The following is a 22,759-nucleotide window of genomic DNA, read 5'->3' on the forward strand; positions in this document are numbered from 1 at the left end:
TCATTTTAGTAAGCTATATAATATAGATGAGTACCAGTGTAGTAGTAAATCATTAATATACTACTTAATCATAGAATGACTGTGTCCCACAGATGTGATTTAATCACGAAAAAAAGGCCAGTGAAGTGCAAAGATGGATCAGGAGGGGTGTTTCCAACAGAAATGGGATAGCATGTGACACCATTTTAAAAGATCCTTGTATGAGAACATTTGGGGCACCGTGTTAGAAAGTACGAGTGGGACTCATTGTGAGGGCTTTAAGCTATATCCTTATGGGGGATAGGGGAGATAGTGAGCCTTCCCATGATAAGGTGCATGATGGCTTAACTAGATTAGAGGGACAAGGTGCTAGCAGGGGCCTTAAAGGACCCTTTGCCTCGAGAGGTACTGTCAACACTGCAGATGTATGAAATCCTATGATGATGAGACAGTGGCTACTGGGACAGTGGCTGCTGAGACTGTAGAAGTCAGTGGGGAAAATCAAGGAAAACACTTAAAAGGAATTATGGAATTAACCTTTAAGGAATTGACAAAACCAGCTGCTCAGCTGAAATACCTCTACACCAATGCATCCAGTTTGGGACATAAACACAGGAGCTGAAAGCTACTACGCTACTAGAAAACCGTGGTATAAGTTGCTGTCACTGAAACCTGGTGGGATAATTCCCATGACCAGAATGTGGCTATTGATGGCCACAAGCTGTTCAGAAGGGACAGGCGAGGAATGAGGGGAAGGGCTGTTTCTATCTACATCAGGAAAGGAATAAAATGTGAAGAGCTGTCTCTAAAGAATAGTTAAGAGCAAGTCAAAAGCCTGTGGGTGGCAGTTTGGGACTGAGGCGGCAAAGGGAGCATTGTGATCAGTGCCTTCTACAGGCCACTCTCAGGTGGAGCCTGTTGATGAGGCCTTCTGCTTCCAGCTACAGGAGGCACTGCAGTTGCAAGCACTCCTCCTGCTGGGGGACTTCAACCACCCAAATCAGAAGGGGACAGTCTTTAGCAGGGTCTGTGGTAACAGAACAAGGGGACATGGCTTCAAGCGTAAAGCAAGTAGATTTAGGTTAGATATCAGAAAAAGTCTTTTATATTTGGTTGGGAGACCCACTGTGAAAGTACAGTTAGAGCTGTGCCTTGTAGCCAGGCTGAGGTTGTGCCCCAACACTGAGCCTCTGGTGGCTTTTTGGAGTAAGAACAGCATTAGAGCCTTCAGACAACTGATTTGCTGGTCCCAAGATTTGTAAAACTGCATCAGTAAAAAATCTATATAATTCTAAATACCAGTAGCAATCTGTGCTTAAAATGCTTGATTTAATCATCATGCAACACAGGTAGAAATGATTAGAATAAGAGGACAGATTTTGTGTGTATGCATAGCTCTTTGTAATGCCTGCACACAAGAGTGCAATCTTAAATATTTGTTGGTCTAATTAGGCACCTCTTCAAAATGTCTTGTCAGTAGAACACTTTGGAAAGCTTCTGAGTGCCTGCTTTCCAGCTCCTAGAGTTTCCTTCCTTTTTTATATTGTCACTTGTCTTCAGCAAATGGTCACTGTGTGACGTGATGCGATGCATGGGCAAAAAAGGGGCAGTTGCTGCTTATTTACTATAATGTCCTGTTACCACCTACTAGCTTGTCAGGAACTTATATGGGGGAGATATGTAAAATCAGTGAAGGAAACACAAGGACTCTTGGACTGAGCAGGTGGTTGCTGACACACTCAGCCCGAGTCCTGCAGCAGCCCTGAGCAACCTGATCTAGCTGTAGTTGTCTCTGTACATTACAGGAGAGTTGGACAAGATGGCCTTTAAGGGTCCCTTCCGATTCAGTTCTATGAATGTATGATTCCAGTCTGTTATGCAGTGCAGCCCATTGGCTGTAAAAACTCTTGCAGGTGAGCGAAGTTACGAAGGGACAAAGCAGTGTTCATCTGTGCCTTTGTCACAACAAAACTGCACTCTAATTTTGGGGGTGTTTGTTCAGAAGATGGGTTGAATTTTGCTTTTTGATAGCTACCTTGTGAATGGGTTAGCTCTCAGCCAAAGGATAGCCATTCTGGTTAAAGCACTCTGAGGAGCTTGTGATCCTCCTGCTAAAGGAGAGAGTTATGCAGCTTGATCTACTGGAGAAGTTTGGACTCAATTCAGAAACTTTATTTGTCCTAAACAGGCTTTTGCATCATTCCTTATGGTACTTTCACTGGTGACAGCTAGACAAGCTTTTCAGATATATACAGACGTTGTTTTGAAGGATTGTTTTTATACCTATGACTTGACATTTACATGACTTTCTTTTGTGAAGTCTGACAGCGCTGCTTGCTGGAACGACAGCTGCTCTACTCTGCTCTGTAAGGAAGGCCAAGCACACAATCACAGCATTTTGTCCTGTTAAGCTTTGCTACTGTGCTTTTTGTGGGCATTCCCCTATAATTGCCTGAAAACCTTTATGTTCAAATTTTTTGTGGGTTCAGAGATTAAGAGAGAAAGTAATCTGAGCTCATTTCAATGTTTATTAGTGAAACTGTAGAAGTAGTGTAGGAAGGGTGCTGGTGGGAAGTTGGAGCATAAGCTAACTTCAAGCAGAATGAGGACACATCTTCAAAGGAAAGGCATGAATATAATTTTAGGAGGAATTTAGCTTAGTACTTCCTACAAACAGACCTTAACTGTGAATATTAAGCAAAATCCTAACTTCACTGAAGATAAGTGCAGTATTCTGATTGATTCAATGAGGCCAGGCTTTCACCTATGGCTGGAATGATCTAATAGGTCACTGATAATTAAAAGCATATGCAGCCTCAATTTTTGCTAGCGGAATTAAATGTCTGAGTACCAATCACTGAAGGAGTAGGGAAGAAACTGGTTTTTGAAAGAATGGTTTGGAGAAGCTGTGCTGCGGATTACATTACCCTGGTAGAGCTTGTATATGAGAAAGTTTTTAATATTCTTGTCCATATGATTTCTCCAAGATGAGCAGAAATATAAACCAAATGCCATAGGTTCAAGAAAGAACCTATGTTCAACAGAAAGAAACAGCAGCACCTGTTGCAAACTTCCAAACATGTTACTGGATTCAGGGATGCTGAACCTGAAGAGGACTGTAAGGTTTGGATCACTCCACAGCAATATTGTGTGCATAATAGCATGTAGATTGTAGGCAATCACTGCATTTTTTCTGTGACAAAAAAGTCTTCAGTTGCAGACAGGTTTGATAATAGTTATATTTCAGTTACAGAATTGTCCTATCTGCTGAGGTGTTCCCCTGTTTGTCTCTGACTTCTGCTTTTTACCTTGAGAAATTCTTAAGACAGGAGTTTGTCTCTGTCTTGAAGATCTCCAAAGTACAAATGAACATGCTCTCCAGAAAGGAAAGCAGCTGTTTCTTATTAACATGCAGTGGATCCCAGCAGTGTCATTAACATGCTGATACATCTAACATAAGCCTCAAAATGCCAGGTTTCATAATTGGGCCATGAAATCTCACTCTAGGCTTGAATATGGTCTTCAAGGTCTCTATTAGAGGAGGATATTTTCCTACTTTTTAAAGGAAAGGAGGAGAAAATGTTAAGCTTTGATTTTTTTTTTTCAAGCACTCGGTTTCAATATGAAATAGGCTTTAGATTTTTAGCACTATGTTTTGAAGGCTGTTGGTCTCCTGACATAAACAGATTGCTTTTGTCACGAGGAATGCAAGGCTGATGGTATTCAGTGATGAGACACTGGCCTGAAGTTCTCCTGTGCTTCTCCTCACCTGCAACACTATAAGCTCTCTTCCACCTCTACTCTCCCCACACAAATCACTAGTGAGCAGCCCATTTCCCACCTTTATCCCACTGCTGCTATGGCCTTTACATCTTGACGTGTTTCTGCTCCAAAAAAGGAGCAGGATGTTCCCACAGAAAAGGATTTCATGTTGCAGATGGAAATGCTCTAATGAGGACCTTAAGTGCTGCCTCTTGTCAGGATTTTCCTCACGACTAGCTTTAGGAAGATACAGAGAGTATATATCTGCTTAATTTCATGAATTAAGACACTAATTTCAGGTGTCTAATTTTCTTAACGTTTGAAAGTTGTCTCCAGTTCTCTTCTTCCTCTGCAGACCCAATTACCATCCAGAGTCCTACCTTCCTTACCACATCTGTTTCTTGCCTTCTTTGCTTTGTGAATGAGGGTAATCCCATCCCACCCTACCTGACATTATCAAGGCAACAACAACAGCAAAACACTTCAGAAATATGAGGCACTTGGATGTTCTGGAAGTAGGAGCCTACGTGGAGTAGAGTTACACAGCACATTTGACAAGAGTGAATAAGTTGTGATTGGACAGAAGACCACTGATGTTTCTTCTAAGGGCCACTCATCTAAACTCTGCAGACCTACTTTTCTCCCAGAAAATATTTTTTAATGGCCATGAAGACGACCAGCTTGCCCAAAAGTCCCGCTTCGAACTGGTGGCTTTCAAAGCTGTGCTCCAATAACTTGATTTAAACTGATCTAAATCTAGACCCAAAACGAACTGTCACCTCCTTTGTCCCAGCACTTTTGACACTGTTGCTTTATGCTGAGCTGACTTAGGAAGCTGATTTGGCTGGAAACTCTCTCAGCTGAATGAGGGGGTTCGGGCTGCTTCTGAAGTAGTCGGTACTGAAACCCAAAAACAAAGAAACAAAAACAAAAACATAGAACCATGACAAGGGATTGGATAGGGAAGAAAAAATAATTTTCAGACTACTTATCCAACTGCGTCTGAAATGGCAATGCAAGTTCCAGCTACAAAAATGTATTGCTTGGATTTGTCTACTTGTCACCAGTTTTGCATCATTAAGTGTTATGCACTCTTGGCCTGATATAATTACAGCAGATTGCACACATGAACTGTTAATTATTTTATTTTTAAAATAGGAATTGCTGAACAGGAAAATAATATCCCAACATGTTTACTTTTGGAGCTGTCTTATCACAGCAATCTGTTAGTTTGATAATGGTTAAACTGTCAGGCCCTTGTCTCAACAGGGAGCAGCAGAGTACCATTAAGGCAGCCATCTGTTGAACATATATACCGGAGGCATGAATTGTCTTGCATTTTGGTTTTCTGACTAGTTACAATGTTGTCGTGTTCTTGGGATACCACTGATCTGCACTGAAAAATGCGTAGAAAGATCAGAGTTCAGTGAAAGGTGAGAATCCAAATTCGATGGATGGGAACTTGTCAGATGATCACAAGCTAAAGAGTAGGGAAGAAATGTTCTCCTGGCTGTACACGTACTGATGGTGAATGCTACTCTGTGGCAAAAGTCTTAGCTGCTTCAGTTGCTTAGTAATTCAACGGATCTGTAAAATTCCACTTGCAGACCAAGGCTACCATTATGTTGGATTGATTCATTAAGATGAGTAGCTAAAACAAGTTAAATTCTATCAGAGTTTTCCTGCGTTAATTTAAAAATTAATTTAGTTGGCTCTAAATGGACATTCGTTTTAGTATCTTGAAGAACTGACTTTCCTCTATTAAAGCAGAATAATGTATCTATACGGTGCCCTAACTTGAACAGTACATAAAGATTAGTAAATAAGACCCCATTAAAAATACTTATAATGTAAGTAACATGGGTCCCAATAGCCTTTCTAATGTCCATTAATGCTTATTCTGAGGATCAGAGCTCATTTTACTGAGCCATTTAGTCAAACCGTGTGATTATTTAGAAAGTTAATTCATGCATACTAAAATCTAGCTTAAGTAATGCAGAGGGTAGGAGGTAAAACTCTATGGAGACGATAGTCCTTTTTGTTATTTAATGATCAGCCATAATTAACTTGCAAATTTGAAATAATTAGAACAAATTAAAGGTATTTAACTTTGCCTCCCTAAAGAAAAATTCAAATTGCACCAAATGCAGCTTTAAATTATTCAAGTCTCAGAGGTCTGAGCTGGGTTTTTTTACAATGCCTTTTCTATGATGAGAATACCAATCTGCTTTTTGTCAGAAAGCATCCTATCAAGTAATTGTTCTTTGTGTCTAATAAATGACAGCTATTCTTCTTTGTAAAAGTATTTCAGTCTCTGAAGACTACATCAGCACTTCCATGGCATTTTAATTCAATAAAACAAAAGGTTAATGTTTTTCTACTTTTTAAGGAATGCAAATACTAGCAGTATTCAGTAGGTTCTGAGTGACATTTAAAATTTGCCATTCACACTCAGCAGGGATATCGCGATATGAGGCACAGACAAAACGGAAAAATGTCCAAGGTGTTCTTCTTTGTTGGTGATGCACTTCAGTATTCATCAGGAGGCAGTAATGCTGAGGCTCGCTTCTTTTCTGACGATGCTACGTTGCATCTCCTGCCTTAGTACGCAGGTTAGGTAGGTTAGGAAGGTCTGCATTTAGGCAGTTGTGTAGTCAATTCATGGTGCCCTATGGAAGTCCTACTAACCAACCACCTGTTCGGTTCACTGCTTATTTCTTCGAAATAGCTCTCTTCCTTACTTTTCTTTTTTCTTTTTTTTTTTTTCATTTTTATGAAAATTATTGACTTTTTCTGCATGTCTCTCTATGTTATCACTTTTCATCCTTGGAATGAAATGTCTTGGATTTGTTTGTTGTTTCAAGTTTTGACCCTACATCCTCACTTGAACAAAAGTTTATTGTCAGCCTTCTTTAATTAAGTTATGAAGAACCAAGCTCTAATTCATTGTGTAGCTATAAATGCAAATATGTTTGCTTTTGTTATTTTCTAATAAATCAGCATCTGCAGTTTCCTCTTGGCATGTGTTTATGTTCCATCTGACGTAACATTATTTAAACCAAAAAGCTGGTATTTTTCAGATGACCACACCATGTAAGATGTATGGTAGTGAACTGGCAGAATATTTGCTTCCTTCTCTACACATGAAGGGTCACTCTTCATCAAGACCACCACTCATATTTTTAAATTATTAATCATTAAGAATCAGACAAATGAAGAACTAAGTCCTGTGTGATCAGAGAAATCTGGTCAATAATTACATCTTTAAGCCCCTTAAATGGTTATTAGGGTCCAAACCCACCTCTGACTGTAATAATGGTTGCAGGAATTTGTAGATTAATAATTTCATAGGATTCAAATAAGATACTAAATTAGCCTACCATTAATTTTAAAAACACTTTGCAATGTTATTAAGTCACCATGCAGCTTGAAACCCTACGGTAAATGGAGGTTATTTGGAGAAGTTTTATGCAACTCTTCAGCCAGTTATTATGGGTCAAGAGCCATTATATAATGTTCTACATTATTAATAGGGGGAAAATACTAATTGTCAAACAGGTGCAGTGGACCCTATTAATCAGTGACTTTTGCAGCACGCTGATTTGAAACTTCTAATTTAGCTATCATTTCCTGATGGGAACACTGGATATCTGCTTTCTTTCTCTTTTTCTTTTTTTTTTTCTTTTTCTTTTTTTTTTTTTTTTCTCCCCTTGGATATACACTAACTTCAGTAATATAAACTCTTATGTAAAAGATTCTTGTGAATCATCCTCTATAAAACTGTATCCCAAATAATGCAAACTTAGTAGAAGTCTTTGAGTTATCCGTGCAAAATTGGTACTTAAACAGAAAAAAGATTTGTATAATCTTCTGCTAACTTAGGAAAGCTGTATGTCAGTCCCATGCTTGCAAACAGAGTGGTATAATCTTGGGATGAACTGTATTCCTTCCTGTGGCTAATCCAAAGGTTTTAAAAATATTTTTAATTGCTTTCTTTAACTGCATAAGGGTCATGGGTGTAATGATTTATAAATGTTGGGAATCCTTGTTTAAAGCAGTAGTCTTTTTCCTCAGAGCAGAATTTGAAAGCAGTCTGATGCCTTTACTTAGAGAAAGATGGTATCAATGACCTGTGTTCCCCAAATGTTTTGTGATTGTGTGTCGGCAGGGACTGAAATCATGCTTACTGTATGTCATCAGATTTGCATCCTGGCTGTCTTTGTGGAATGCTTAAAATCTTTTGCATGAGACCTTCCTGGAACATGCTGTCTGTTGTGTTTTCTGGCTTTCTCTTTTTTTACTTTCTACCTAAGCTGTTACATTTGCTACAGCAGGTTCTCTCTCTACAGTTCATTCATACATTTGCTGTCCTTTTCAGAATTACCTCTGTGCTTTTAGCTCATCACTTTTTGTTTCTCATCCTTTTCTTTTTTCTTTGATCAATGTGTCATCTGCTTCCTTTTTGCAAACCATGATTCTAGTTTTTATCCTATCTATCTGATTCTTCTTTATTTCCCCTTTTTCCTAGCAAAGTGAGCATTTTTTATTACTTTTTTCTTTCAACCTTCCTCAACCATGCTGAGCAAAATCCTCTCTGTATCTTCATCCCACTTGTCCTGTTCTAAACACTCAGAAAATCCAAGACCTGATGCTTTTGGGAATATTCCAAATACAGCGAAACTCCAAATGGAATTGTCTGACTGCTGCCAGCTGCTGATTACCAATGACTCCCATGGAAAATGAAGTAGCTGGTAACTTAACCCTTCAATCCTTAGGCATCCTGCCTTCAGAAATTGTAAATGGATTGAGCAGGAGCTCAACCAGCACCATGGTGGTTATGCTTCTGGAGGAGGAGGAGTTAAAGAGTTTGTGCAGAGTTAAAGAGGTCAGTGTCATGTAGCTGAGTCACCTTTCTTTCTTCCTAGTGTACCGGTGTCAAAACATGAAGATTATGATCCCAGGACACCACCAGTGAGCAAAGCCTCCAGAACGTCACGGAGCAGCGGTGGGAGCAGTCTGGGGAAGAAGATGGCTGGTATTGGTGCAAATGTGGAAGATAGGCAAGCCCTTCTGATGCAGGCCAAGAGGGAAGGCAGCAAGTCAAGGAAAGGTTAGAGAAAGTATGCTGTATTGCAGGGCCATGATTACGCTGATGGCACTTAGAAATTGGGTGTGTGTTCAAGAGGAGATCAGCAAAATGCACAATTAGAGGGAGAAGATTGCAAGTTGCTTGAAACAACCCAAGAGAAGTTAGCTACATTCAAAGTAAAAGCATACAAAAACTTGTAAATAACAAGTGATCTTCTTGGTTGGTGTTCCTGATAAAAGAGAAAAGAATAGCCCTTTAATCTCAAAAAACTACTTCAACAATTCTTTTTCCTTTCCCAGCAAGCAGAGAATAAGTGCAGTGGGGTTTGTTCTTGAAATGTAATCTTCTTCACATTCTTTTCCTCCCCAAGAAATGGCTCCACCATTGCTACCTGATATTTTGCCACACAGGGATGTCTGTACTGCTAGAATCTATCCTGCTCTTAGCTTAGTACCTCCACTTAAGGAGCAGAGAAAGCTTTTTTTCTCAGGAAGAGAATGTTGGGCACAAAAGCAGCTTGGATGTTTCACTGCTGAGCCTTGAACATAATCCTTGGTTCAATTATGAGCTAGCTTTTTTTTTCTTTCCTTAACTTGTCAGCCGGTTTGCTGTATATGTCAGCATAAAAATAAAGAAAATGGCAAAATGAAAAGAAATGTGGTGCAGTTCTCAAAGGAACAAATAACTTGTGTTATTGGTTAAGACCGTACCAACATTAAAAAGCAGTCCCTGTGAAGAAACTTTCAAAAGGGTATCATCAGCCTGGACCCAAACAGTGACTGAGGTTAATCTCTTCCAAGGCACAGCTACAAAAGTTGGAAGCCTGTAAAAGGCTTGTGTCCAAAAAAAATCAATTTCTAATTTGAAACAAAATCATTTTTGACTAACAGGGGTTCAGGACCCATTACTTTTGCTGTATAGTCTGCTGACATTTCACACTTTCTGTTGTGCACAATGAATCCTAATAGTCATTTTATAACATTGCTACACCAATCAATTTAAGCAAGAGAAAGCCGTTACAATTCTGCAAAGTTTCAGGGGCAATTTTCACTGATGGTTTTCTTTTATGTTTTTTTCAGCTATCATTATTTTTTTTCTTTTCCTCTTCCTTCTCCCCTCTCCTTCTCAATACTGTAGTGATGAAATTGAGATTTTTCACAGTTGGATGATGGGTTTTGTTCCTTGGATAGAGATAGTCCCAAAAAAGTAATTTATTTTCCATAGATTTGGGGGAGAAAAAAATATCCAACGTGGGTTTCTCTGCATTCATTCATTTCATTTTCTAGTACTTAGAAGAAGTTACACACTGCACATTGCACATAGCAACCAAACTGCACCTGCGCTGATTTAGTGAGTATACTGGTCAATGTAATACCTGAAGATGGTGGGTGTCTTTAAGCAAGCACTTGTTGGGATTAGTAGCCTTGAGCTGCATGGCAAAATTTAGCTTATAAAAATCGGCATTTACTGTGATACCAGATAAAATTCAGAGAAATTATTTCAAGCTGTGGAACTACCTCAGGTCTATTACTGATTTGAATAGCTTGTTTATCACAAGGCAAATTACCTAGCACTAATCACTGAAGTTGAAGTCTTCTGTATTTAGAACCTTTTTAATTGGCTTCCCTCTGTTATATGTTTGAACTCCTTTAACAACCATACACACATACTTGTATGGTGTTTTCTCATCTCCGGGGATCACCAGGGCACAATGTTAAGTTTCTTAATTCCAGGTAGTCCTGGACTTAGCTGTTCCTTGTCCTTGCTTCTGCTACATATTACCATCTGTTTCTGAACAAGGATTTCAGCTTTAGACTTTATTCTTTTGTTAGCAAGTGGGTAAGTCACATCTACAAGAATAAAATAGGGGATATCAATACTGTTTTTGTTGTGAATTCATAAAAACGTGCAATTTATCAAAAGGCATCAGAGTTTGGAGCCAGCAAGCCTGGAAGTCTCTCTGGTTGTTGCCTACTCTGTCAGTAGAAAGTAGTCCCTCTTCTGCAGTGCAGTCACTAAGCCCCATCTAAGCCATGCTATGTGACTATACAAAGTCAGCAAGATAACATCCCAAGACATGAAATTTGGTGTTATCTAGCAGCAAACTTTCACATGTTAATTTGGTCAGAAGAGAGCAGTGCTAACTGCTGAGAGCTTCCCGACAATCAGCTGTTGCACTACTGCTACAGAGGTTTATTTTTTCTCATTCCTTGATCTGTCCTGTCAATTTAAATTGTGAATGTTTGAGGCTGGAGAGGATGGCTCCCCAGGTACATCTTACCGGAAAGCCAGGTCTGTTGTAGGTCTTTAGGCTCTACTACGGCACAGCATAATTTTCCAGCACTTCTGGGGGTACTGTGTAACTCATGGTAGTGTCTCTACACAGCAGCATATGCTTTTGTATCAGATTTTGGTGTTGTCCTTTTTCAATACTTTTGTCTTCTTAGATTTTGTTTTGAGAAGATGGATTGACTAATTGGTGAACCATTTCTGTGCTGGAATGAAGGGTGGCTTTACTGCCCATAGGATTGCTCACTTACTGTGAGAGTGGTGTGCTTGGAAGGTGTAATTCTTGACAAGCCCACTTTTCCTTTCTCACTACAGAAGTTTAGTAAGGAGAAAAAGGAGAAAAACCTGGCCCCATCGCCTTGTGGAGCAAAAGGAGTACTTCTGCTCTCTTTGCAAGCTGGAAACTTACTGGATCAACCCAGCTGAGGCAATCAGTATTTATTCTTTCACTGAAGGCTTCTTACCTTTCACTTCTGTTTGCTCCTAAATTTTTACTCCTTTGCTTTACTAGGTGTTTGTGTCTTGTAGCCAAACTTCTTTTTAGTTCTACCAGCAAAACTTTAAGCAGACAAAGCAATCCTTGAGTCTTAGATCTTTTCAGCAGTAAATTGTTTTTATTGGTGTCACCAGCAGCTATGTCAATTTGTACTAAAATCTAACAACTTGTCTAGTTCAAAAGCACTGAAGTACAGAAGTGTGTGTTTCTCTTTCCTTCTGCCCTGGAAAATTTTGCTTTTGGGCTGGGAAAATAAGCTAGATTGTATTCTGCAATACTGGACACTTTGCTTCTGTACAACCTCACAGAAAGTCATTCTATTTACCTCCTTCTTAAGATCTTTCTACACTGAAACAAAGGAAGTATATTTTTCCATTTGTATCACTTCAGGGGAGTGCAGCATCTGCATGATAATGTATAGCATGAGCAGCTTTCCTTTCTATATGTAAGGGGAAAAGTCAGAGAAAGAAAGAAAATATTTTATCTCATAGAATCTGTACTTTTCCAGGGGCTGATTTTCTTCTACAGTGTTTGTTTTTGGTAGATTTTCTAATGGAGCTTCTTAGGGATTCAGGATCTGGAACAAGTTCCCTTGAGGGAAGACTCTTCCCTGCAATCGAATAGAGCAATTAGTTAATATTAGTGAAGTGCTTTGAAGATGTAAAGTACTATATAAATGTTAAGCATTATGAATATTACTATTATTCAATTCATAAAGATTTCCTTCATGATTATCAACCTAAATTTCCCATTGCTTACTTTCATTCCATTGCTGCTTGAACCAGACTCAACAGCTTCTCTTCATTTGTAGTGTTCACACTTTCAAAAATGTAGGCTGCTATATTTCTCCACTCTTTATGCTTTAGTTTTCTGTTTCTCAAGCAGAAATATTCAGCTATTAGAATTTTCTCAAAAGTCCATTTAGCCTACTTTAAATCATTCTTGCACTGAGTTAAATAGCATTCTTAGTGTTACCATTCAGAAGGCATTGGTAATTGCTTTGTGGGTACCTTGCCTTTATCTAGTTTATTTTTTGCTATTCTTTTCTACTCCAGCTCTCTCTTTGCATTGATATCAGAATTTAGATTATTCACACCACATATGAGGTTTCTTTTTCCAGGTGAATGTGTCTATTCTTTTTCCACGTCCCTTAGTTCTCTAGGTCATCTGTAACTTTTCCAGTCTCATACTGTCTTCTAACACCTGGAAATCTAATTAATTTGCTGTCATTTGCATCACCCCAGTTCTCTACGACTTTTCATAAATAATTACCAGTCACTTCATAAATTCATTAACTAATTCTGTTTAGCTATGAAATATATATCCTTCAGACTAAAGATTTTCTATCTTTTTTTCCCCTTGATAATTTCTTTTCATCAGCTTTATGAAACAGTATTTGCCAATATTCATTTTCTTTATTTTTTATACTATATTTTAAAGTTATTAGCAGTTTGACCATTTTAGGATCATTATTGATTTAATCTTCTCCATATATTAATGGACCAGCTTTCTCTTTGGTGTTTCTTTTCCCTCAGTAGACTTGTCTGCCTTTTTCAAGATGTAATTTAAAACATTTTTTTGTTTGTATATGCGCTTATTCAAGATTTCTTGCTACCCGTGTTCTAGCTCTGTGCAGTGTAACAGCATCAATATATTATTACTTAGCCCCTTTTCTTGTTTTTCATTTCTGGCCTTGGTAATATTTTCAAATGTAGGTCTATGAACAGTCCCCCTTGAGGTTGTATTGGCCACTCTGAGTCCATATATTTTCTTTTTCGGAGAAATACATCTCCTTTGTTTTGAATGTAGTATGTTGACAATGTGCCAGCCTTTTCTCATACAGGAATTGAATATATTCTCTCATGGTCGCCAAGCTTTTATTACTTCAGTATTGGTTTCTTAAGATCCAGCTGCCTCATTCCACTGTCAGTTAAAATGGTTTCTAAGTCTCACTTATTCAGTTTTGAAGCCAAAAGTCTAAGCAAGAGGCTTCCAATCTTCGTATGCATACCCACTCTTATCATGGCTTGGCATGCTCTCAAGTTACCACGGACTCCCAATCAACATATATCCCTACAATATTTCTAAAACTTTCTTCTCTGATAATTAACTGTTCACTAGGGGAGCTTTTTCCCCTACACAGCATTGAGGCACAATGCACTGTAGCAGGACAGTAAGAACCTATCTCTTTTTTGGCCTCACTAGAATGTACTTAAAACATTTGTTTTTACTAGGTTGTAGACATGTATTTGTATACTTCTTAAATCAAAATAATATTTTGAATAATCTCTTTGATGTCTGTAAATTTTGCGCAGAAGTTGGAGCTCCAACCTTGATGCATTGCTTCATATTTCAGCATGAATGGTAGATAAACTTGCTGTTCACAGAGCTGAGAAATATTTAGACATGACAGAATTAAAGAGCTAGATACTGATTTGATTTTGATTTTTGTTTAAACCTGTGGTTTTCCCTATATTTACTTTTCATTTACGTCATGTTGATAAGTCATTACTAGTGACATATTTTTAAAAAGCAATCCCAGAGGCTTTTACCTACAGAAACAGATTATCCCTAACTTGCCTATTCCACTTGTCACTGACGACCTCCATGTACACTGTCAGGGTAAGCAGTATCTATAAAACTTAGTTCTGAGGTGGATAGATGAAAGCTGGAATATGGGTGAAAGTATGGTAATCCTCATAGTGTTGTGGTCAGTCCAGCTGGCAGCCAGTTGCTAGTGAAGTCCATTGAAGATTTTTACCAGGACTGATGCTGTTTAACATTAGCAATTTTAACAGTGGTACAGGATGCACCTTTAGGAAATTTGTAGAAAGCACCAATTAAGGATGGTCCCAAGATGGATCCTTGGAGAGCGTCGCTTATGTTCAGCCATCACCTGGACACAGAACTATTGCTTGCAACCCTCTGGCCGTGACCATCCAACCAATTCCTTATCCATCAAATAGTCTACCCTTTGAACCCATATCTCTCCAATTTAGAGAAAAGGATGTGGTGTGGGAGCATGTCAAAAGCCTTGCACAAGTCCAAGTCGTTGACATCATTGGCCTTCTTTTGTCCACTGAGGCCCTTACTCCATTGCAGAAGGCCACCAGGTTGGCTAGGTACGATCTGCCCTTGGCAAAGCTGTGCTAGCTGTCTCATCTTCTCAACTTTATGTGGTTTAACATGTTTTCCAGCAGGATCTGTTCCATGATCTTAGCAGGCACAGATGTGAGGCTCACCCAGCCTGTAGTTCCCGAGGTCTTGTTTCTCCCTTTCTTAGAATTGAGAGTTGTGTTTCTCTTTATGCAGTCACTGAGGACTTTATCTAACATCTATGACTTTTCAAATACGATGGACAGTGGCAAAGCAGCCACATCAACCAGTTCCTTCAGGGCCATGGCATGCATGTCATCTGTTCCCGTAGATTTGTACACATTCAGTCTCATGAGATGGTCTTGGACTTGCTTTGCTCTTATACTGGGAAGGATTTTGCTCCCCTGGCCCCTGCCTAGAGGTTGTTGAATACGATGCAAATGTCTTTTGCATGTCTGTTGAAGCCAGACAAATGAAGTACAGGTAGAGGCTGAGAAAGCTGGATGCGTTCAGCCTCAGAAGAAAATCCAGCACTGATCTTCCCATTTTCTTCAGTCACATTATGAGACACTGTAGACAAGAGGGAATTAGACCTTTCTTGAAGGTGCCCATCAGCAACAAGCAAGAGACAACTGTACCAAGTTGCAACTCGGGAAATTTTGGCCTAGCTATTACAGGAAATGATTTTCACTCTGAGGATGGTGAAGCACTGGAACAAGATGCACAGATAAGATAACTCACAATCAGTGGCAATACTGAAAACTAGCCATATAGGTGCCTTGAAAACCTGATCTCGATGGTTCTGCTTTGAGTGGAGGTTAGACTACAGGACCTCATCTTTCAACTTGAACAATTTTATAATTTGAGGATTTCCAAGGGAAGAAAGGAATGGACTAGCTGTTCTATTTTATTTAAAGCAACTTATTGTTATAGTAATAGTTATATACACACCCACACACACACAAGAAAAAAAAGTTTTATAAGAGGATATGAGAGCTGTTTCTGTGAAACAAGCTGGATCCTGTAGATTAGTGTATGAAATGGTAACAGTGAAGTCTGTCAACATTTGGACAGTAAGATGAAGACTATAATGTATGGCTTATTATGCAGACCTGATTTCATATGGTGATCTTGAAATGAATGCTATGCGCAGTACTGTCAAAAGGTAGCAAATTCTTTGATTGCAATTTCACTGTGTATTAAAGACTTCAAAAAAAAGTAGCCACTTTTAGTCCAGTTCTGTGCAGTAACACAGAATCATGAAATAATTGGTGAAAGCTGACTAGCCTCTAATGTCTTCACTTTGTTCCACAGGGACAACTTCAGGACCTAGGGGGGATGCAGCCACATCTCCTGCACTGATGGGCAGCAGCAAAGAGCTTGTAACCACAGCCACATCACCAATCCAGCATGACATTTCACGGTAAGCTTCTGGGTAATCTCTGGTTTAAGATTCTGCAAATACAACTATCAAATTCTCCTACATGCAGGGAAGTGGCTGAATTTCTATGATGTTTCATGTTAGCACAAGATGGATAATATAAACTAAAAACTGAGGTATCCTTTTGACATTTATAGTAAGCCTTAAATTGCTTGTTAGAATAAGAAAAGCAGGAATATGCCAAGTTCTAACATTTTAATTTTACTTAGAACAGAAACTATTTTATGTTTCAAGTACTGACGCATTAGATAAATTTATAAATAATTTGAATGGATGGTGTTAACCCTTGTTAGACTTTAAATCCACTTACAGATTTTACTCCCCCAGTACTCCCTCCACCCAATATTTTATCAAATGGCATTTGTTTTAAAATATTTTATACCAGAGTTGTTTAATGACAAGCAACAAAATCACATTAAGCCAGCAATTCCTGATTATGCTATATATCTGCACTAAATGTGCTGGAAAAGCAGCATTATCACTTCTGCTCTAAAGAAGAAGCAGAAAACAGCATTGTTGTTACACGTTAGAGTCTAAGAACAACTTGCCTTTTAGGAGAGGATTACAATTCTAGGGGTAAATGCCGAGAAAAATAACATACAGTCCTTACTTTTTTTTAACATATCCCACTCTTTATTATAATAAAATCTTTAGTTAAACAACGGTGTAAATGCTGATTATAGTACGAATTCGCTGTATTTTTTATGCTCTTAGATGATTCTGTGCAGTGGGATGACAAGACTGTATGGCCATTCATAAGAAGAGTTAAATGTTTCTTGGAGAATGAGAGAGCTTGATTTAGATTTAATCTTTCTTTGGCCCAGTGGACTAGGAAAATGTATTCTTGATATCATTCCTGTATACTTGGCAGCAGCTGGCAGTTTATTTCTATCTTTTGAGAGAACTTGCGATATATGATAGGTGAAAAACCACTACCACTATTGACAAATTTGTACTTAGTTGCTACTTGCTATGGAAACACTTTTTTTTTTTTTTTTTTTTTTTTTCTTCTGAAGGAAAAGATGATAATTCTGGGAGGATTTAAGAACTGAGATATATTGGTCTCTGTTTCCCACAAGTAACTGTGTTTAAGCAAACAGAAACTGCGAGATTGCCTTAGCATTTCTCTTAGAAGCAAGACTTACTTTTGCAAGCTGGTAATATCGGATAAAGAGTGTGTAAAAGTACTGCTTGATACCATCTAATAGTGATAAGTAGAGATTCTATTCAAGCACTAAGGAGTAGATATAATTATTCACATCATACAACAACTGTGCGGAAAAAGGAATTTTATTCAAGAGGATTGATGGTCCATTCATTTCCACAGAGGGGAGTAAAATAATTGTTGAAATATGCTGTTAGATCATATCAGATAAAGCAATCAGTAAAAAATCTGATTAGCTGTCATTTTTAAAGGTTTGTTTTACCAGTTGATGGCAAATTGTGAAAAATCCCATATTAGGGGGAGTTCTCTCCCATTCTCACCAGCTTGCTTTCTCTCTGTTGGTGCTGTTAAATATAACTGACCAGCTTAAGCAGCCATGTTGTGCTTTCCCTTACTCATGGCCTTCTCTAACTGAAAATGGTAAATGGACAAGTATTTTTTTGGAGACCTAAAGCTGATCCTGTCCTTCATCAAAAAACCTGCTTGACCAGCAGGTCGGTCTCAATTTATCACTGAATGGTTATAAGCTTAGACTGCAGGTTTAACTAACTAAATTAATCAATATTGAGAATTATTGCTGCTTTTGTGCCACTAAAGTTAGGGTTTGTCAGCATGTTCATTATAATCCGTGATTTGGAAGGATTTAACAGCCTAACCACAACAGTTGGCATGAGATGGAAACTTGCAGCACAAAGCCCAAGCCGAAGAGCAAATTTATTTATTCGGCAGTACATGTAAATCTAATTACTTTTGACTGTTTAAATTTATAGGACTAGATTCAACTCATGTTTGTGCCAGCTTTAACTAGCACAAACCCTGGCGCTCGGCAGTAGCAGCATTGAAAAGTTTGCCAGGGAGAAGGTGTTGGAAAGTGACAGAAGCTCCCTGCCAGAGCAAGGCTTTGGGGTGCTCACTCAGCTTCTGGGTGGGCTTGCTAGATCATCAGGCATGACAGGTAGAAGATGTGTTGGCTTGATAGCCTTTCTTGGCAGAACTCAATGGCGATTTCAGAGTGTGTTACAGGTACCTTGTGCTTCAGGAACAATCACTGCAGTGCTTTCTCTCTCTCACTGAATCACCTCTGGGTCAAGAAGTAAGTTCCTGAGAAGATAAAAGGTGTGTACTCCCAAATTCTTAGTGCTAGACCAATGGAAGGGTCAGACTTTCAGAAGAAATGTGCATGAGCTTGCCTCAGTGGTGTCTCTGAAAGAAAATGTAATATGTCTTTATCTGGCATCCTGAGTTAGGCTAATAGTTAATTAGTTTGCCCATGTTGCTTTAACGCTTGCCTGTGGCTGCTTCTTGTAACGCAGCCAAGCATTACATGTTTGGGTATCCAGTGTTGTTAAGCCAAGTGTCTACACCTGCATGAGCCCCTTGAAAATATGCTCACAGCAGGTCTGGAAAGCTTTCTTATTCCATGTGCTTATTTATCTAGATCAAAGCCTGCATATTTGAAAAAACCATAGGCAAAGTTCGGACTCCAAAGAGTGAGTTCTGTTCTTTACCCCTAAAGCATTGTTCCTCTAAGTGTTTATTACATAGCTTTTTGGTGGCCAGGGACATGTCTTCTGTAACTGTTGTTTGCCTAGAAGCAAGGCTCTGTTCTTTTGGCTATGAAGGGAGCTGAAATTGAGTAGGTAGTGGCATTTATATGCTTTCATTCAGTAATGAGAACGTTGTTACATAAACTAGATCATACCTCAGGTAACATCAGGTAATGGTTGCAGCAAGACAAATACTGTGTTACAAAACAGAAATGAAACTGTTCTAAATCAAAATATTAATTTATGTTTTCTCAGAAAAAAAAAGTAAGAAAAAGTATTGCAAATTGTGCATTGTGAAAGACCATTTAATTAGATTACAGCCCTGGTGCAATTGTCAGGCTCTCCCCACGCGGGAACAGTTGTAATGTCAAGTTTTGCACAGTATGTCCTGTAACACTGTGGATAATCAAGCACTTAAAAAGACATAGGCAAAGGTTGTTCTGCTCCCCATGAAACAGATAATTCTCCTGCAGCATTTTTCACTTTGGGCAAGAAGTAAATTTAAGAACAGTTAAGTAAATTAAGGGATTGAGTGATAGTCTGGGATTTCTGCATTAAGCATGTGCTTTCGTGTTGCAGTTTTAAATTCAGAATTTCAGCACTATCTGAATGCATCGTCACCATGCATGCATGGTGTGAAGTTTTTTGTAGCCATTCAAATAAGTGATTTAGAAGTTCCTGCAATAGGAATACTGTATTCGAACTGTGTTATTGTCTGTAGGCTGTAGTGGCCTGTTGGAGTTCTTATAAACAGATTGTATTGTGTAAATTTGTGTTTAGGGACATTTTAAAAACAAAACTATTTACCCAATTGCCCAGCACATCTCAGATGAATGTGTATTCAGGGGCTTTTAAGCAAATTAATATCTGAAGTAAAATATAATGTGCAGTTATAAGCCTAATAATGCACATTGGAATAGTACTGAGAAGATCTGTTGTGCTGAATATTAGGAAATACAACAATGATGAGATTTAGGCTTTTGTCTTACCTATGCCTCTCAGCTCTATGCATGTCAGATGCCCGAGCGTGGTTCTGCTCTTAAGACAGTGCAGTGAAGTTTCTTCTCCCATAGTGTCTAAGCAAGCACTGCCAAAGATGTAGATTATATTTCCCCTTAGAATGATTCAACATTCAAAAGGAGGACAAGGAGGGCAAAACTTCCATTCCAGATCTAATTAATGAGCATTTAAAGGAATTGAAAGTGTGTTTGGAGTGGGGTGCTGAGGTCGGTGATGATCATGATATGATACACAAGTTTTGCCCACTCCCCGTGAGAGCCAGCAGCGCAAAAAGTCCAATATAGTTCCATATGCAAGTGATAAAACCAGACGTTGGCAAATTAATCTCTCTTATTCACAGTGTAGGTTGTTAATTGTTCTCTCTGCTGGCTGTCGATATAATGTGAAATTTTCATTCCCTATTCAAGATGGAAAAAGTTGTGGCTGAAAATGTTAACATTTGCATTTTTATTTGTTGATTTATTTAAAGGACAGCCTCTCTTACAGCAATCCATCACTCAGTGACACCCCAAATATGAATAATGTATTGTAGACTTGCGGTTACAATGTGTAATAAGTGCCAGAGACAGTAGAAGAATGTTAACTATGTTGCAAATGTAATATTTATCGACTCATAGTTTATTGCTTTCGAGGTTCAATAATACTGACCACAGGACATTAATATCACTTATCTTGATTTTAGTTGGGCACCTCTGTATGTAGAAATAACCCATCTATCTCATACTTACAAAATAAATGTGAAATTTACAGCGCTTTGTAAGAAGTGCATTATAGGTTTCTTTGCTTAGTGCTCACAATTCTCCTTTTCTGCCTTCTCATTTACTTACATCTAACATTGATCCCACTCCAATTGCCTGACCCAGCTGGTGAGCACCTCAGCACTCTTTCAGAGGCTTTATTTACTGGCTGTATTACAATCTTGTGCATTTCTGGTGTCCGACCATCTCTCTCTTCCTGCTAAAGATCAGTGTGAGAAGAGACTGATAGATAGTGCTCTTCTTTCTGAAAAGACCTTGGCTGAAAGACTAAAATGGATGTAATTTCTCTGTGGAAACTACGTGCATACAAAGTCATCTCTTTTAGAGGGGCGTGACTATCAGTAAGAGAACCGCGTAAGATGGCCAACAGTTGCCCTTGTAGACATGGCATATAATTACAGAGAAATGATAATCGATGAATAGAAATGCATTTAGAATAGAAGTGCAGAGCAATTTGGGAAAATTCTGATTGAAATTTCAGGCTTTATTTTTAAAATCAATATTTTCTTGATAGGTTACAGAACAAATTTTAAAAAAAAGCGATAAGATTATTCTACAGTAGCAAGTCAGTTTGTGTCAGTCATTCATATCTTCAGGCTTTGCTGTGGAATTTTACTTCAGATACTGATACAAACAGGATTCTTCTCTTACGACCACTGAAAGCTTTGGACTTTCGGATGTGAAATGCAGATGGGAACCCAGGAATGGGATCGAAACCAAATTTAACAATGGAAGATTTCAAACTTGTGTTGAAATCTCATTTTATCTGTGAAGCTTAGCTCTTGGGAAACTTGGAATTGGGTTCAGCCTTGAAAATGATAAAGCTTGATTATATTTCATGTGTAGACATGAAGTAAATTTTGAAATGACATTCTGTATTTACATTTGAGATTATCAAATTTAAAACACCACGAGATTCTTTTTCTTTACTGTGTGTAAAAGGAGCACCTATTTGTGTCAAAGTAACCCCTCTAATAGCTGCTTTGCAGTTGCTGTTTTCTGTGTCCGTAGCTGACAATGAAAATCGTATTGGGAAGTTTAGACTTGCAGTGCAAAGGGATTAATGTTAATTAGCAACTGTTGGCTGTAATTGTCACCCTCATTAAAATGCAGAATTATGTATTTCTTAGTTATAAATAACCTTTCTAATTGTACTTGATGTATGCCAGTTTAATCAAAAAGTACACTTGCAAACAGGTAGATATTTGCATTAATCTAGCACTGGATCTTTCAGTCTCTTTTGATCGTCTTTTATTCCAAAGTTGAGTAGTTGGGGGAGGTCTATTACAGCTATGTATTCTTTACACATTTTTTTATTCAGCTATGTGGATCTGACAGGATTTTGTATTAAAAGAGGGGGAAATGACTTCTGGGAATGTTCAACGCAACAGCAAGCACGTCAGTTTTCAAGTAGTTGGCAAAGTTTTCAACATTCAGTGGTATGACAATAAGTTGATTGTAGTTTGAAAGTAATAATAAGCAAAGCTAAATAGACTACAGATCACATTATGAAGCTAACTGAACCTCTTAGGTCTGCTTCTTACCATCATTTTCATTGTTACCTTAATTAGTTTTTGCACTTCTTTTCCCCCATTGCTTTTGCCAGTTATCATATGCCACATTAAATCTTACACAAAGGTTGGTTTGTTGGATGTGATTCTCATTTGTACTTGTAATCACAACAATGAAAAGTTAGTCTAAAAATACTCAGTATTTGCAGTTTCATTCTGTGTCTTGCTTTGCCCATTTGTTAAAAAAAAAACAAACAAAAAACATTGTCTTTTGACTGTTGCTTTTTTTCTTCCACTGGAACTCTGAGGGCTCTGTGTTGTAGCTTTTAAACATTTTCAAGGAACTGCTGTCATGGCAGTTTCTGCAGAGCTTGACAAATTAAGACCAATCTTGGTTACTCTCTTATGACTCTGTAAGGAACTGTTCTGCATGATTCCCTTCCTAGCACTGCATTCACTTCTCCTTCAAAAGAGAACTCTGTTTTTTTCTGTTGTTGTTGTTTTGTTTTTTTTTATTTTTTAATATATATATTTTATTTTTTTAATAAAATATATTTTTAAAATATACTTATTTCTTTTTCTTTTCTTTTAAAGGAACTGAATAAT

General features: G+C 38.2%; 1 protein-coding gene across 2 annotated transcripts in view; it reads left to right on the forward strand.

Moving 5' to 3' along the window:
* KIAA1328 (KIAA1328 ortholog) overlaps nucleotides 1–22,759 on the forward strand; it is a 180,868-nt gene that overhangs the window by 134,679 nt on the left and 23,430 nt on the right. For both annotated transcript variants that reach the window (XM_052670657.1, XM_052670658.1), the window contains 2 exons: nucleotides 8,667–8,851; nucleotides 16,026–16,134. In XM_052670657.1, coding sequence (XP_052526617.1) covers nucleotides 8,667–8,851; nucleotides 16,026–16,134 — 294 coding nt within the window. The remainder of the gene's footprint in view (nucleotides 1–8,666; nucleotides 8,852–16,025; nucleotides 16,135–22,759) is intronic.

This window comes from Tympanuchus pallidicinctus, unplaced genomic scaffold (genome assembly GCF_026119805.1).
Source record: "Tympanuchus pallidicinctus isolate F22 unplaced genomic scaffold, pur_lepc_1.0 scaffold9, whole genome shotgun sequence".
NCBI classification, from domain to species: Eukaryota; Metazoa; Chordata; class Aves; order Galliformes; family Phasianidae; genus Tympanuchus; species Tympanuchus pallidicinctus.